A 13539-nucleotide genomic window follows, 5' to 3' on the forward strand; every position below is an offset into this window, starting at 1 on the left:
ACCTAACACACTTTCTTTGCCTTTTCAATAAATAATTCATAAGTGCCACACATGTGCTAGGCACTCTTCTTGACACTAAATGATCAAAACAAATAAATTTCTAGATATATTTTCTTGGTGTGCTGGTCAATACATTTGCATTTCTATGTTTGTATAATTATGATGTCAGGTAGTGATAAACACTGAAAAAAACTAAAATAAAGAGAAAGATATAGATGAGTGCCACTTAATTAGGGTGATCATGGAAGGTTTCTCTGACATGAAACACTTGAAGATAGATAAATGAAATAAGAGGTAATCTTCACAGATATCTGCGAGAAGAGTATTCTACACATAGGAGGCATAAAATATATAAGGAAGAGGTGTACTTAGTACATTTAAGAAACAATAATGAGACCAGTCTAAGATAAGAACACAGTAAGGAATGAAACTGGAGAAGTAGACAACTGTCAGATCATGCAATGCCTGGTATGCAATGATAAGGATTTTGGGTTTTACTGTAAGCTTACTGGAAACCCATCGGAGAGTTTTGAGCAGGGAAGTGTTATAAACAGATATATCACATATAAAGGGAACATTTGGGAGACTACATCATTAGTCCAGAAAAAGATGATGCTAGTCTGGCCTAGCATAGAAACCGTAAGATTCTGGATTTATTTTGAAAAAAGACCAAGAGAATTTGTTGATGGATGTGGATGTTGAGGGAAAGAGAGGGATCAAGAATAACTTTAAAATTTTCCGCTTAAAAAGCCAGATGAACAGTGGGGCTATTTACTGAAATGTAGAAGGCTGCAGATTCAGAGAAGAAAATAAAGTATTTGTTTTGGTCACCTAAATCCTATGACCAATCTTAGCATCATTAAAAGCAGGATAACCACACATTGTGTGCCTTTTTATATGATACAATATGAATCTCTTAGTTTTACCTATGAATAATCCTGTCCAAAGAAATTGAATCTGACTCTAATCAAATCCGTAGAAGTAACTTACAAGAAATACAAAGTATAGAAAAACAAGGTAAATGATAACACAAGAAAACAAACAAAAATGTAGAATGCAGAACACTATATGATCCAGTTTCTCAAACTAGTCAATGGCAGGGAACAACAAGGGAGAAGACTGCTCTAGATTAATAGACATTTAAGAAGCATAATAACCAATGTATAAACTCGGCTTGAATCTTCTTTGGAAAAGAAACTTTAAAAAGTCATTTTTTTTCCTTCTAGCTATTCTTATACCCTAGCAACTAAGAAAAAGAAAATTATATAGAGATTCAGTATTCATAATCCTTTGTTAAATTCCATCTTGTCTGTTGCTACTCCTTCCTCTAGTTTAATCACTTTCCCAAACTTCAGGGATGTCTAGGCAAACATATTCATATTGTTCATATTGAAAAAGGGTGTTGACTTTATGTGAAGACGGGACACAGCTGGTTGATATTTTTGAAGAGGCTACTGCCTCCGGGTTTTGGGACTTAGCTGTCATAGGAATTCTCTAAAGGATTTAAGTTTCTGAAGAATAAACTCAGTGAGTGAAACTTTTATAGAGTTTCAGATGGGGATCCGGGTATTATTTGGGAATACTATTGACTTGGGCTTATCATACTGTAATCGTTTGGCATATCTAGGTGAAGCTTGCATAGGAGTAACCTCCAGGACAGCCTCTTTACTCTATTTGAATTCTCTTAGTCGCTGAAACCTTATTTTGTTGCCTTTCTTTTCCCCCTTTTGGTCAAAAAGGCATTCTCAATCCTTCGATGTCAGGGTCAGACTCATCCCCGGAATCCCTGTCTCTGTAACCTATAGCATCCTTTGAAATTTGTTCTATAGCTACATGTTAAACTGTAATTTGAAAGTTATCACCTTTTTGAATATATGTTCTATTTAACAATAAGGAAATAACTGAAACTATGGTGTTATAACTCATAACATTTTTGGAAGTTTCCTATATAACTACGTGTTAAATCATACTTTGAAAGATATTAACTTTTTGTATATATGTTATATTTCACAAAAGGAAAAAACTGAAACTGTGAAACTTGTAACCCATAATATTCTTTGAAATTTGCTAACTACTTGTTAAACTGCACCAGGAAAGCTGTCACTTCTATGTATATATGTTATATTCTACAATAAAAAGTGATTAAAAAATTGACAAAAAAAGACTTTTTAAACAAGCAGGGGCATATTAGATGATATCAAAGAAATATTGTTTATCATGTTAGATTATGTAATGGCATTTTAGTTACATATAATGATAGGTCATCTGGAATTTGCTTTAAAATACTTCAGCAAAAAAAGGAAAAAGAAAAATGGGATAGAAAATGAAAATGTGGTTAAATCTTGGTAATTGTTAAATCCAGGTGATAAAATATTTGAGAAGTATGTTTGAAATTTTTCATAACAAAAATGAAAAGGAAAAGGGTTCTGTTTTGGCCCTGTTAAACTTGGGTCGCCTAACAGACATGCAAGTGGAAATGTTAAGTACAGTTCAATACACAAATCTGGAGTTCCAGAAGAGGTAGACTCGTGGGATATTTTTTACAGCCATATGTCTGGATAGGGTCCTTAAAGATGAAGAAGAAGGGGATGGAGGAGCCAAGACAGAATCTTGGTGCATGCCAACATTTGAAGGTCAAGAAGTGGAGCAGTCAACTAAGAAGACGAAGAAGATGCAGTCAGTCAATGAAAAAGGAAGAAAACTAAGACTGTGGTGTTAACAGAAACCAACAGAAAAAATGTTTCAAAAAAGAGGATTGCTCAATCTAAGTCTAAATTTTCTGAGATGTGACCAATGGATTTGGGAGATATTTGGTCACTAGTGACCTTGGCAAAACAGTTTCAGCAGAGTGAAAGGGTTGAAAGCCTTTTGGTAATACAAGAAAATACTCATTTACCTTTTAAAAATCTCCAATACACTTTTCTAAATTTAAAATATATTTTTACATATAACTTTATTCCCCATCTTATAGTTAGTCACAATCCCTTCTGGAAGACTGGTATTATTTCATCAAACATTTAAATGCTTACTATTAAAATTTTTCATGGTTGAGAATTAGCTATTACTTACACAGCCATCATGCACATTCAGGGTTGCTTCAAGTTTTAATCTTTGGATAAATTCTCTTCTTCCTGTGTAAAATGAAAAAAAAAAGAACTAAATAATCATACAAATTTTATGATATGATCATACAGCAACATACTGCTGAGAAAAATATACCATACAGCATATTGCTGAGAAAAATATAGCATTGAAGTCAAGAGCCTAGTATCTGACTTAAGGCAAATCCAAGCTCTAATTTTCAACTCTACCATTTATAAGATGAGCGATAATGGGCAAATTAACCTCCTCTAAATCCTAGTTTACTCATATAGAGTACCTATCTCATGAGGCTGTTGTAAGGGTTAAATGATTCAAGGAACAGAATGGGCTTGGCATTGTGTCTGGACTTCAGTGAACACTCAAACGATCACTTTTTCATCCATTCATTCAACAAATATTTAATGAGCACTCACCCTGTTCCAGGTAATGTTCTAGGAGCTAGGAATACAGTAGTAAAACAGAACAGAAAAAATCCCTGCCCCTCTAGTGAAGGGAGAAAGACAATTAATAAGATGTTAGTTGGTGAAAGTGCTATGCAGAAAAATAAAGCAAGAAAAGAGGATGAGAGGACTGGAGATGAGGGATGTGGTTTACAACTTTAAATAGGGTGGCAAACCATGATTTTGAGACAGCACCTATTTTAAAACACATCTCAATTTCAGAAATGTTAAAATATTTTAAAGTTAATTTTAAAATAGATGAAATACAGCAGCAAAAAAATTAAATTTATCTAAATGCTCAACCATAGGAGAATAGTTAAAATGCTGCAAAAATATAATAACTCCCTCTTTGAGACAGAAATGGTCTCCCTTTTGGAAATGAATCATCTTTACTTAAAGAGACACTACAAAGCAAATCATTTGGACCAAAAAGCATATTTATTCAGACGCCGTATTGAAAAGAAGCTGATTTTATGACAAAGAACCATAATTAGATAAGTAATCAGACTGATGAGCTCTCAAATAAAGTTAAATTTAACCATGCTCTATACACTGCCACAAAGGACAGATTTCTCTATTGTTTTCTTGCCATTCAGCATAAAGATATCAAAATCCTATTGAAGCCAAATAGTTTTATTTTCTTCTTCCCTGTAACTGGAAACAAAGTTAGGTAAAGGATGAACCTATAATGTTGTTAAATAAAATGAAAAAGCCACCTGCACTGGGAATTGCCAAGAGCAGTCCCATTTCTAAAAAATGGCAGGGGATTTTTAGAGGAAAAACAAAGTGGCCAAGGATGAATATAGACAAGAAAGGGAAACATTCCTTGTAAGTTGCAACTTGAGCAACATTTAATAAGACGGTCTCATCCAGAAGCAATAGTTTATCAAAAATGGACAAATATACTATACTAACCAAAGTATGTTTGGTTTGTAAGACCCTCCTATATAATGAAAAACTTCAGTGTCAACCAATCATTGTAACTTCCCACTTGAAATCCCCTATTTACCTTTATAAGCCACCATAACCCACTCACTATCTTGAGACCCTTACTCCCCCAGTTTGAGATCTCCCTTTCCTGAGCAGTTTGCTTTCAATAAACCTACAGCTTTGATAATACCAGAGACTTTGTTTCTGTTGACATGATTAATAAACAAACAGTTGTATCATTTTGGGGATGCTGTATGTTTCCTAAATTTATTGACATCAAACAATCTTGAGAAATTCAGTAAAGTGTTTCCAGGAATTAGGTTTTACTTGATATAATTAACTTTTCAAACCTGATTTCTAGTTTGAAAAAAAATGTATTAACTGTAGTAAACTGATCGATTTGTTAAAAGCATCTTTTCCTTTAGGCCAAAAGTAGGCTTGGTAATCCTGCTAAACTAGAAATAAGCGTTAAGAAACATTGTATTAAAATTAACAATATAAAGCAATTAGGATTTACTAAAATGTTAAAGTACTTGGGGTTTTTTTCCCAAATTTTTAAAATATGGTTTGAAAACATGTCTTTCTCATGTCTGAGGAAAAGAGTGGTGGGACATAAGGAAATGGAACACAGTGAGTTCTTCTAGCAGGAATTCTTACATGTGAAACCTGTACACACATACTGAGAAATGATAAAAGATAGTTCATGAATGAAATTTTCATACATGATTTTAGAATTCAAACTGAAGGTACCATCCAGACATCCCATAAAGTGTGCTATTAGAGTAAATATCCCCCACCCTTTAAATTAAATGCCACTATACCAAGAAATAAGACCTGAAAGCCACCATAAAACAAGAACTGTCGGTTAAAAAACTTTGGCCCCTCAAATTAAAATAAAAATAAACTTTCTATCTGATTATTAAGAATTATGAAGGAAGGTCCACTCCACTTGTAAGTTAACAGGTTATCCTGCCATTTCATGTATGCAGACAGAAGACAGAAGACTTCTAAGTCAGAGGCACAGGGTTTTACTACTCGTGGAACAGCAAGCAGTATGAGCTTCAGGTTCGTGTTGCCTTCCAAGACCCTTGTCCCAAGACCCACAGGGCAACGTGGCGTCGCCAGGGTTAATGCTGTGCATGCAGTAGGTTTGCATCACAGCTGAGGAACACCAAACTTAGGGATCTGGAATCTTATACCAAGCAAACCTGCTAAACTATTATTCAGAGGAAGACATTATCTTTAATATACTTAACAATAAACAAACCTATCATCTTGCTCTGGAGGAAGACACTATCCATTTTCCAACGTCTGCACACTATAAAAATATCCTTGAAAAGAAAGTCTGAAACAAAGCAACCAGCGACTCTGCTCAACAGGTGTTGGAAATGCAAAGGTCCATGAAAAATCGTCTCCCAACAATTCTACATTTGTCATCAATGAACATACCTATCACTGTACTTCCTACTCAAGTCTCTCGACACCCCAAACCACCTCTTACACTTCTGACTCTACTGCGACATTCTGTTCTTTATTAGTAGACTAGGTTCCATCACAATATTCAATCTGTTCTGTAATCTCTGTTTCCATTCAACAATACAGTGGACATCCTTCAATGACAATAAATATAAAACTACTGCTTATTTTTAATGGCTGTGTAACTTATTACACAGCTTTGTAATTTATTCACATATCTATATCCCTTACTAAGCTATAGATGCTTGGGGGAAGAAATGTTAGGCCTATGTTTAAATACTAAACTTGGAATTTAACAACACATACCTTGGACAAATTACTTAGCCTCTTAAGCCTTAATTTCACATTTGCAAAAAATGGGAAAAATTAACTGGTTTGTTGTGAGGAATAAATTAATTAATATATGAAAAACTCCTAGAAGTGCCTGATAAACAGCAGACATTTAAGATTGGTTCTTTTCCTGTGTACATGTCTGAAGAAAGAGACGATGGAAACATGACTTCATTAAAGGAGCTGGGGCAACACTTGCCGATTAAAAGGAAAGAATAAGGCTAGTGATAACTGAGCAGAGATGTAAAAGCACTTTAACAAATTTTTATTTACTTTATGTGACCCTGTTTTCCCTTTGAGCTACTTTTCCTTAACGCCAAACTTCCCAATTATCTACGTATCCTGCCTTCCCTAATTCACTGTCAGGTCTTCCTCCTCCTTAATTGTCCCTTTTGCCCCTTCCTCTCCATTGGTTTTGTCCTTAGAAACCACACATGATCAGTAAATCCAATGTTCTCATTCAGGACCTATCCCCCAGCTCCCCTACCGCCACCGCCACCCCCACCCCCGACCTCAAGGTACAATCTCTCACAGCTGATTGCTCTCTCTTGAAATAATCTTCTTCCTTGGTTCCCAAAGCATCTTACAAGTAGCCAGGGGAAATAAACACCCTTCAAGGAAAGAACAGAGAGCAAAGGACAAAGACGTAACTGCCATTAAAGTGGATAAGAAGAAAACAGCAAAAAATTTTAAATGAATTCTTCAAGACAAATTGTAGGCCAGAGAGACAGTTTTGGAACCTCTAGGAATCCTGGACGCAGTCAGAATCCATACTCAGTCACCAGCTCTTTTTCATGAACTTCCACCTAGTGCTCAACAGAAACACCGAGAATAGGACAGAATATGTGAAAGACCCCCAGTCTGGGAAGGCACAGGAAAGAAGTCCTGCCCACTTTCCAGGCCCTTCATGGGGAGCAAGAGCCTTAAACCGTTAGGGAAATCTTCCCAATCAGGGTGTTGGCAAATTCCACTACTTCTAAGAGGCAGAACCAAAACCTGTCTGCTACTGTTGGAGAGGCAGGAAACTCTTAAAGCCCTGTTCCAGGCAAAAGCAAGCTGCACAAGGAAGGGGTGGTAAACATAAACTACCTATCCCTGAGGAAGGAGCAGGAAACTCTCCCATCCATACCATGAACCTTGCACTGAACAACAAGCAACAGTTAAATGTGATGGCTTTGCGATGTGTCAACTCAGCTAGACTGCTACATTCCCCAGAATCCCCTTCCCTGTATGTTTCTGATTAGGATCAATCACAAATCATTTTTCTGAAAAGTCTTGGAGAGTGGAAGTAAAATAGCTATATTGTTTTTTATACTCATACACATTGTTGCTTATCTCCTGGCTCACCTCCATGGCATGAGCAGCAACCAAGCCTATAACTGTCCTATGTTCCCATGGAGTCTCCTTAATTTCTTCAAATCCTGGGCCAATTCTGTGTTTAGGTTCATGACAAAGTATGCCAGCTTCCCCTGTAAATCACTTGCCTCAATAAGATTAAACTGACACAGATTTTAGTCTGTCTTCATGGATTCTGGCTCATATTGATGGTGGGTTTTCAAGCTTGACCTTATTACTTACCATGTTACAACCATATTCTCTTCCCTGCTGCCTGTCCTGCAGATATCAAATGTCAGCATCAGACATGAAAAAAACAACCACCTTAAAACTACTGTTTAACAAGTTCCCACATGGCATAATGTCAAATCCCTTTAATAAATCCTTTTATATGTGTATATCTCCTGGTACTGCTTCTCTGATTATACACACTCATGAATAAATACTCTTAACAAACTAAGAATAAGGGGAACTTCCTCAATTTAATAAAGAGCATCTAAAAAGAAACCTATAGTTAACATCAGACTTAATGGTGAAAGACTGAAAGCTTTGCCCCTAATACTGGGAACAAGGCAGTGATGTCCATTCTTATCACTTTCATTAAACACAGTACTGGAAGTCCTAGCCAATGCAACACAAATTGGTAAGGGAGAAATAAAACTGTTGCTATAGGCAGGTGACATGATTGTTCCCATCGAAAATCCTTGGGAATCTACCAAAAAATGCCAAGAACTTTAATAAGTAAGTTCAGCAAGCTTACAGGATACAAGATCAACACACAAAAAGCAACCACATTTCTATATACTAATAAAGAACATGTGGAAGTCAAACAAGCACAATACTATTTACACTGCTCCAGAGAAAATTAAATATTTAGGTTTAAACCTAACAAACATGTATCCTGAAAATTACAGAATGCTGATGAAAGAAGTCAAAGGAGAGCTAAATAAATGGAGGGAACTACCATGTTCATGGACTGAGAGAGTCAACATAATAAAAAAGCCAGTTTTTCCCAAATTGTCAATAGGCCAACACAATATAATTCTTATCAACATCCCAGCAAGGTATTTTGGAGACACAGACAATTCTAAAATTCATATGGAAAAACAGAGAACCCAGAACAGATAAAACAACTCTGAAAAAGTAGAGGCAAGAATCACTCTACCTTATGTTAAGGCTTACTGTAAAGCTACAATAAGACAGTGCTGGATAACCATAGAAAGGTAACAGAGAACACATAAATAGACCCACACAAATAGGCTCAACTGATTCTTGGCAAAAGTGCAAAAGTAATTCAATTGAAAAAGAACATTTCCAAAAAATGTGCTGGAGCAAGTGGACATTGACAGGCACAAAAATAAACCTCAATTTAAATATCACGTCTCACGCAAAAACTCAAAATGGATATGGATTTAAATGTAAAACGTAGAATTATAAAACTTTAGGGAAAATCTAGAGCTAGGTTAAGAATTCTTAAATAAGAGAACAAAAGTACAATTCATAAAAACAAAAACTATTAAACTGTTCCTAAAAAATTAAAACTTCTGCTACGCAAAAGATCCTGGGAAGGGAATGACAAAACAAGCTACCTGGAAATGAAAAAGACAGTTGGTAGTTTCCTAAAAAGCTAAATATAGGCTTACATATTGTCCAGCAACTGTGCTTCTAGGTATCTATCCAAAGAAGCTGAAAACTTAAGCCCTCACAAAAACCTACCCTTTATTCACAATTGCCAAAAATTGGAGGCCACGAAGCTGCCTTCCATAAGTAAACGGATAAACAATCTGTGGCATACCCATAAAATGGAATATTATTCAGCAATCAAAAGAAATGAGCTATCAAGCCAAACACACACAAAAGGAGGAACCTTAAATGCACATGCTAAGTGAAAGAGTCCAGTCTGAAAAGGCTATATTCTGTATGATTCCAACTATATGATACTGCAGAAAAAGGCAAAACTATAAAGACAATAAAAAGACATGGGGGTGGGGAGTGGGAGAAAGGAATTAGTAGCAAATCACAAGCCATTTTAAGGGAACTGAAACTAATATGTATAATAAGGTGATGGTGGACATATAATGACACATTTGTCAAAGCTCATAGAACTGTACACACAAAGACTGAACCCTAATGCCAACTATACACAAGTTACTAATAAAGTATCAATATCAGTCCATCATTTTTAACAAATATACTACATTAATGCAAGATGTTAATACTAGGGAGGAAGGGAGGAATATATGGAGAGTCTCAGCACTTTCCATGCAATTTTCTTAAAACTCAAACTGCTCTAAAAATAAGGATTTTCTTTTTTAAGCCACAGATTGGGAGAAAATATTTGATAATCGCACACCTGAAAAGGGACTAACATCTAGAACATATGAACAATTCTCAAAACTTAACAGTGTAAGGCGGGGCAAGATGGCAGCATAAGGAAGACTGGAATTTAGTTAGTCCTGAGAGCAGTTACTAAAGAGCCAGAAACAACTAGTAAATAGTCTAGAACAACTGTTTGGGGGACATCAGTGACCTAACACACATCATACACCAGTGTGGAATGGGTGAAAGGGCCAAGATCACAGTGTAGAACTGTAAGTGAAGTCCCCCAAACTGTGGAGCTGGCGCCCCTGCCCCTGCCCCTCAACCAGAAGGCTGAGATAGAAAAGGAAGCTGTCTCTGCTGGGAGCAAGGGAAGGAAGATCAAGAAGGCTCCAATCACGCAACAAATCTGGACAACTGAATACAAGCTACAAGCACAGATAATTGCAGAGTAAGCAGGAAAGGAACCCTGAGGTCTCCCTTGGCAGAGAGGACGCGGGTCTGATAGAATGAATGAATGACTCAATCAATCAATCAATCAATCAATAAGCAAGCAAGCAAGCCTTTTGGAGTTGGCCGAGCTCAGAATACTGGAAAAGACCTGTGTCCCAAGAAAATGGACACATAGAGCTAGGTACCAACTCCAGCTCTGGACTGGCGAACTGCGGGATTGGGGACTGGCTCTGAAAAAGGTATTTTTTTCCTTCTATTTTTTAAACTATTCTAAGTAGCTCATTAGAGAAAGTCTCAGGCATTTTGAATTGTCAGCACTGACCCAGACAAGGGTGGAGTTAGGAGAAGTCTGAGAAACAAAGTAAGGAGTCAAGTGAAGAAGATAATTCCTTAAAGGGCTTATCTTCCCCAAGGAAAGGGGGGCAGGGTCCAGCTTAAGTGGCGGACCTCATTCAGAGAATTCAGACCCCAGGGGTTGGGGGAGGGGACAGAAACAGCTTAAGCTTGGCTTCTGACTCACCCTTGGTCTCAAGTACACCCCTAGCATGGACAGGGTCTGCTGAGAATTAAAGGCACCGCACCTCTTTATGCCAGTGGGAAGCTGCAGACTGACAAGTACCACCTGCTGGGCAGGATAGGAAAACAAGAGACTGGCTCTACAAGAAATACTAAAGGAAGTGCTACAGGCAGATAGGAAAGACAGGAGAGAGAGGACTGGAGAAGAATACAGAAGTGAAGACTATCAGTAAGGGTAAAAAGAAAGGGGGAAAAAATAAAATACTACATGACATATAAAATCCAAAAGACAAAATGGTAAATGACAGCACAATATCGTTAAGCACACTGAACAAAGCTGAGTGTGAGCAGGGTTTGAACAGGAAGTCAAGGAGCATGTATGACACCAGAAGGAAACAGAAGAACCGGGACTCTAAAATAGCAAAACCTAGAGCGGACAACGATAGTGATTAAATGTACAAATATAAGAATGTTCTTACATGAAAGAGACCAAATGAATGTCAACAATGCAACGTGTTAAAAATGGGATGCTGTACAGAAAAATATAATCAATTCAAATTAGTCTATAGTTAACAGTAACATTGTAAAATACCCATGAAATGTAACAAAGGCAACATCCAAAAGCTAAATTCAATAAGAGGGGGACATAGGGGAGGGATATGGGATTCTTAGTGTTATTGTTGTTTCTACTTTTTATTTTATTTTTTAATTTTTAATTTTTTTATTTTTTATTCTTCATTTCTTTTCCTCTTCTTGTTTTGCAGAAGAAATGGAAATCTCCTTATAAAGATTGTGGTGATGAATGCATAAATATGTGATTATACCAGGAATCACTGATTGTTCACTTAGGATGGATTGTATGGTATGTGAATACAACTGTTAAAAAAATAGACAGATACAAGTGCTGGAAAAAATGTGGAGAGACGGATGTACCTATTCACTGTTGATAGGAAAGTAAAATGCTGTAGCCCATCTGGAGGGCAGTATGGTGGTTCCACAGAGGGCCCAAGATAGGGCTGCTATATGTTCCAGTTTGCTAAAGCTGCCAATATGCAAAATACCAGAAATTGACTGGCTTTTGTAAAACGGATTTATTAGGGAGAACCTGAGATGGCAGCTAGGTGAGACAGGGCAAAAAAAACACTTCCATGAAAAATACTAGATAAAAACCAGAAAGAGACCCAGAATACCACTTCCAGCGATGCACCAGCCGGACAAGGTCTGGTAAATACACAGGGGCCATGCACTTGGTGAAACCGAGAGTCTGCATTCTGAAACAAGTGAGTAAGCCGGCTAAAAGTCCCGCGGCCGTGCTGTGGTGTGGAGCCCGGGAGCGGCTGCAGATACGGCAGTGAGAACAGCACAGTGAAGCACTGCAGGAGAGGGCTGTAGCCAACACCTTGGTGTCTGGCGTGGAGGATAGCCCTCCCCACACCTGCTGCTGATTGTCCCAGGGACAGAGGGACAGAAGGGAGAGCCAAAAGGAGAAAGAAACCGCACCCCTTGCAGCCAGCTTCCCAGCGTGCTGGCAACACTCCTGCCTGGGGCCATACCCACAGCCCAGAGCCGCGCCAGGAAACCCAGTCTGATGCGGAGTGTATCCCACAGCACCCCACATATGCCACAATGTCGGCTGTGGACAGTCACCTTGGGTGCAACCACAGCTAGCTGTCCCAGAGCTGGGAAGACAGAGCTGTGCGAAAAGGGGGGCGCTGAGACATCCCATTCAGCCATTTTTGCATCAGGCTGGGAGCGCCCCTGCACGGCCTGGCAGCCCAGGGCTTCCCTTGAGGGAAGGCGTGCACTTGTGACATAGCACAGCCTTCCCTCAGCAGAGGTCCTAGAAGATCACAGCTATCAAGCAAAGCAAATGCCAAGAGGCCAAAAAGAACAGAAAATCTTAAAGCGTTTGCTAAAACCAGATGATATGGAGAACCCAATCCCAAACACCCAAATCCAATGATCGAAGGAGACACAGTACTAGGCACAATTAATCAAAGGACTACAGTCAAAGAATGAGAGCATGGCACAGGATATAAAGGACATGAAGAAGAACATGGCACAGGATATAAAGGACATAAAGAAGACCCTAGAAGAGCATAAAGAAGAAATCACAAGAGCAAATAAAAAATAGAAGCTCTTACAGAAATAAAAGAAATGTTGGCCAAATTAAAGACTCAGGTTACTCATAATACAATACTAAAGGAAGTTGAACAACAACTCAGCATCCTAGAAGACCACAGAACAGAAAATGAAAGAACAAAAGAAAATGGGGAAAAAAACTGAAAAACTCAAAACGGATCTCAGGGATACGATGGATAAAATAAAAAGTCCAAATTTAAGATTCATTGGTGTTCCAGAAGGGGAAGAAAAGGATAAAGGTCTAGAAAGAGTATTCAAAGAAATTGTTGGGGAAAACTTCCCCAACCTTCTACACAATATAAATACAAAAAGCATAAATGCCCAGCAAACTCCAAATAGAATAAATCCAAATAAACCCACTCCAAGACATATTCTGATCAGACTGTCAAATACTGAAGAAAAGGAGCAAGTTCTGAAAGCAGCAAGAGAAAAGCAATTCACCACATACAAAGGAAACAACATAAGACTAAGTAGTGACTACTCAGTGGCCACCATG

The 13539-nt window shown here is 37.8% G+C and overlaps 1 protein-coding gene across 6 annotated transcripts in view; it reads right to left on the reverse strand.

Annotated features, from left to right (window-relative positions):
- Window positions 1–13539, reverse strand: part of DCAF6 (DDB1 and CUL4 associated factor 6) — a 201023-nt gene that overhangs the window by 168723 nt on the left and 18761 nt on the right. For all 6 annotated transcript variants that reach the window (XR_005215172.1, XM_037825416.1, XM_037825415.1 and 3 more), the window contains exon 2: window positions 3070–3131. Coding sequence is in view for 5 of the 6 variants with exons in the window: in XM_037825416.1 (XP_037681344.1) it covers window positions 3070–3131 (62 nt within the window). In the remaining variant the exon portion in view is untranslated. The remainder of the gene's footprint in view (window positions 1–3069; window positions 3132–13539) is intronic.

The sequence above is a fragment of the Choloepus didactylus genome, chromosome 2, assembly GCF_015220235.1.
Source record: "Choloepus didactylus isolate mChoDid1 chromosome 2, mChoDid1.pri, whole genome shotgun sequence".
Taxonomy (NCBI): domain Eukaryota; kingdom Metazoa; phylum Chordata; class Mammalia; order Pilosa; family Megalonychidae; genus Choloepus; species Choloepus didactylus.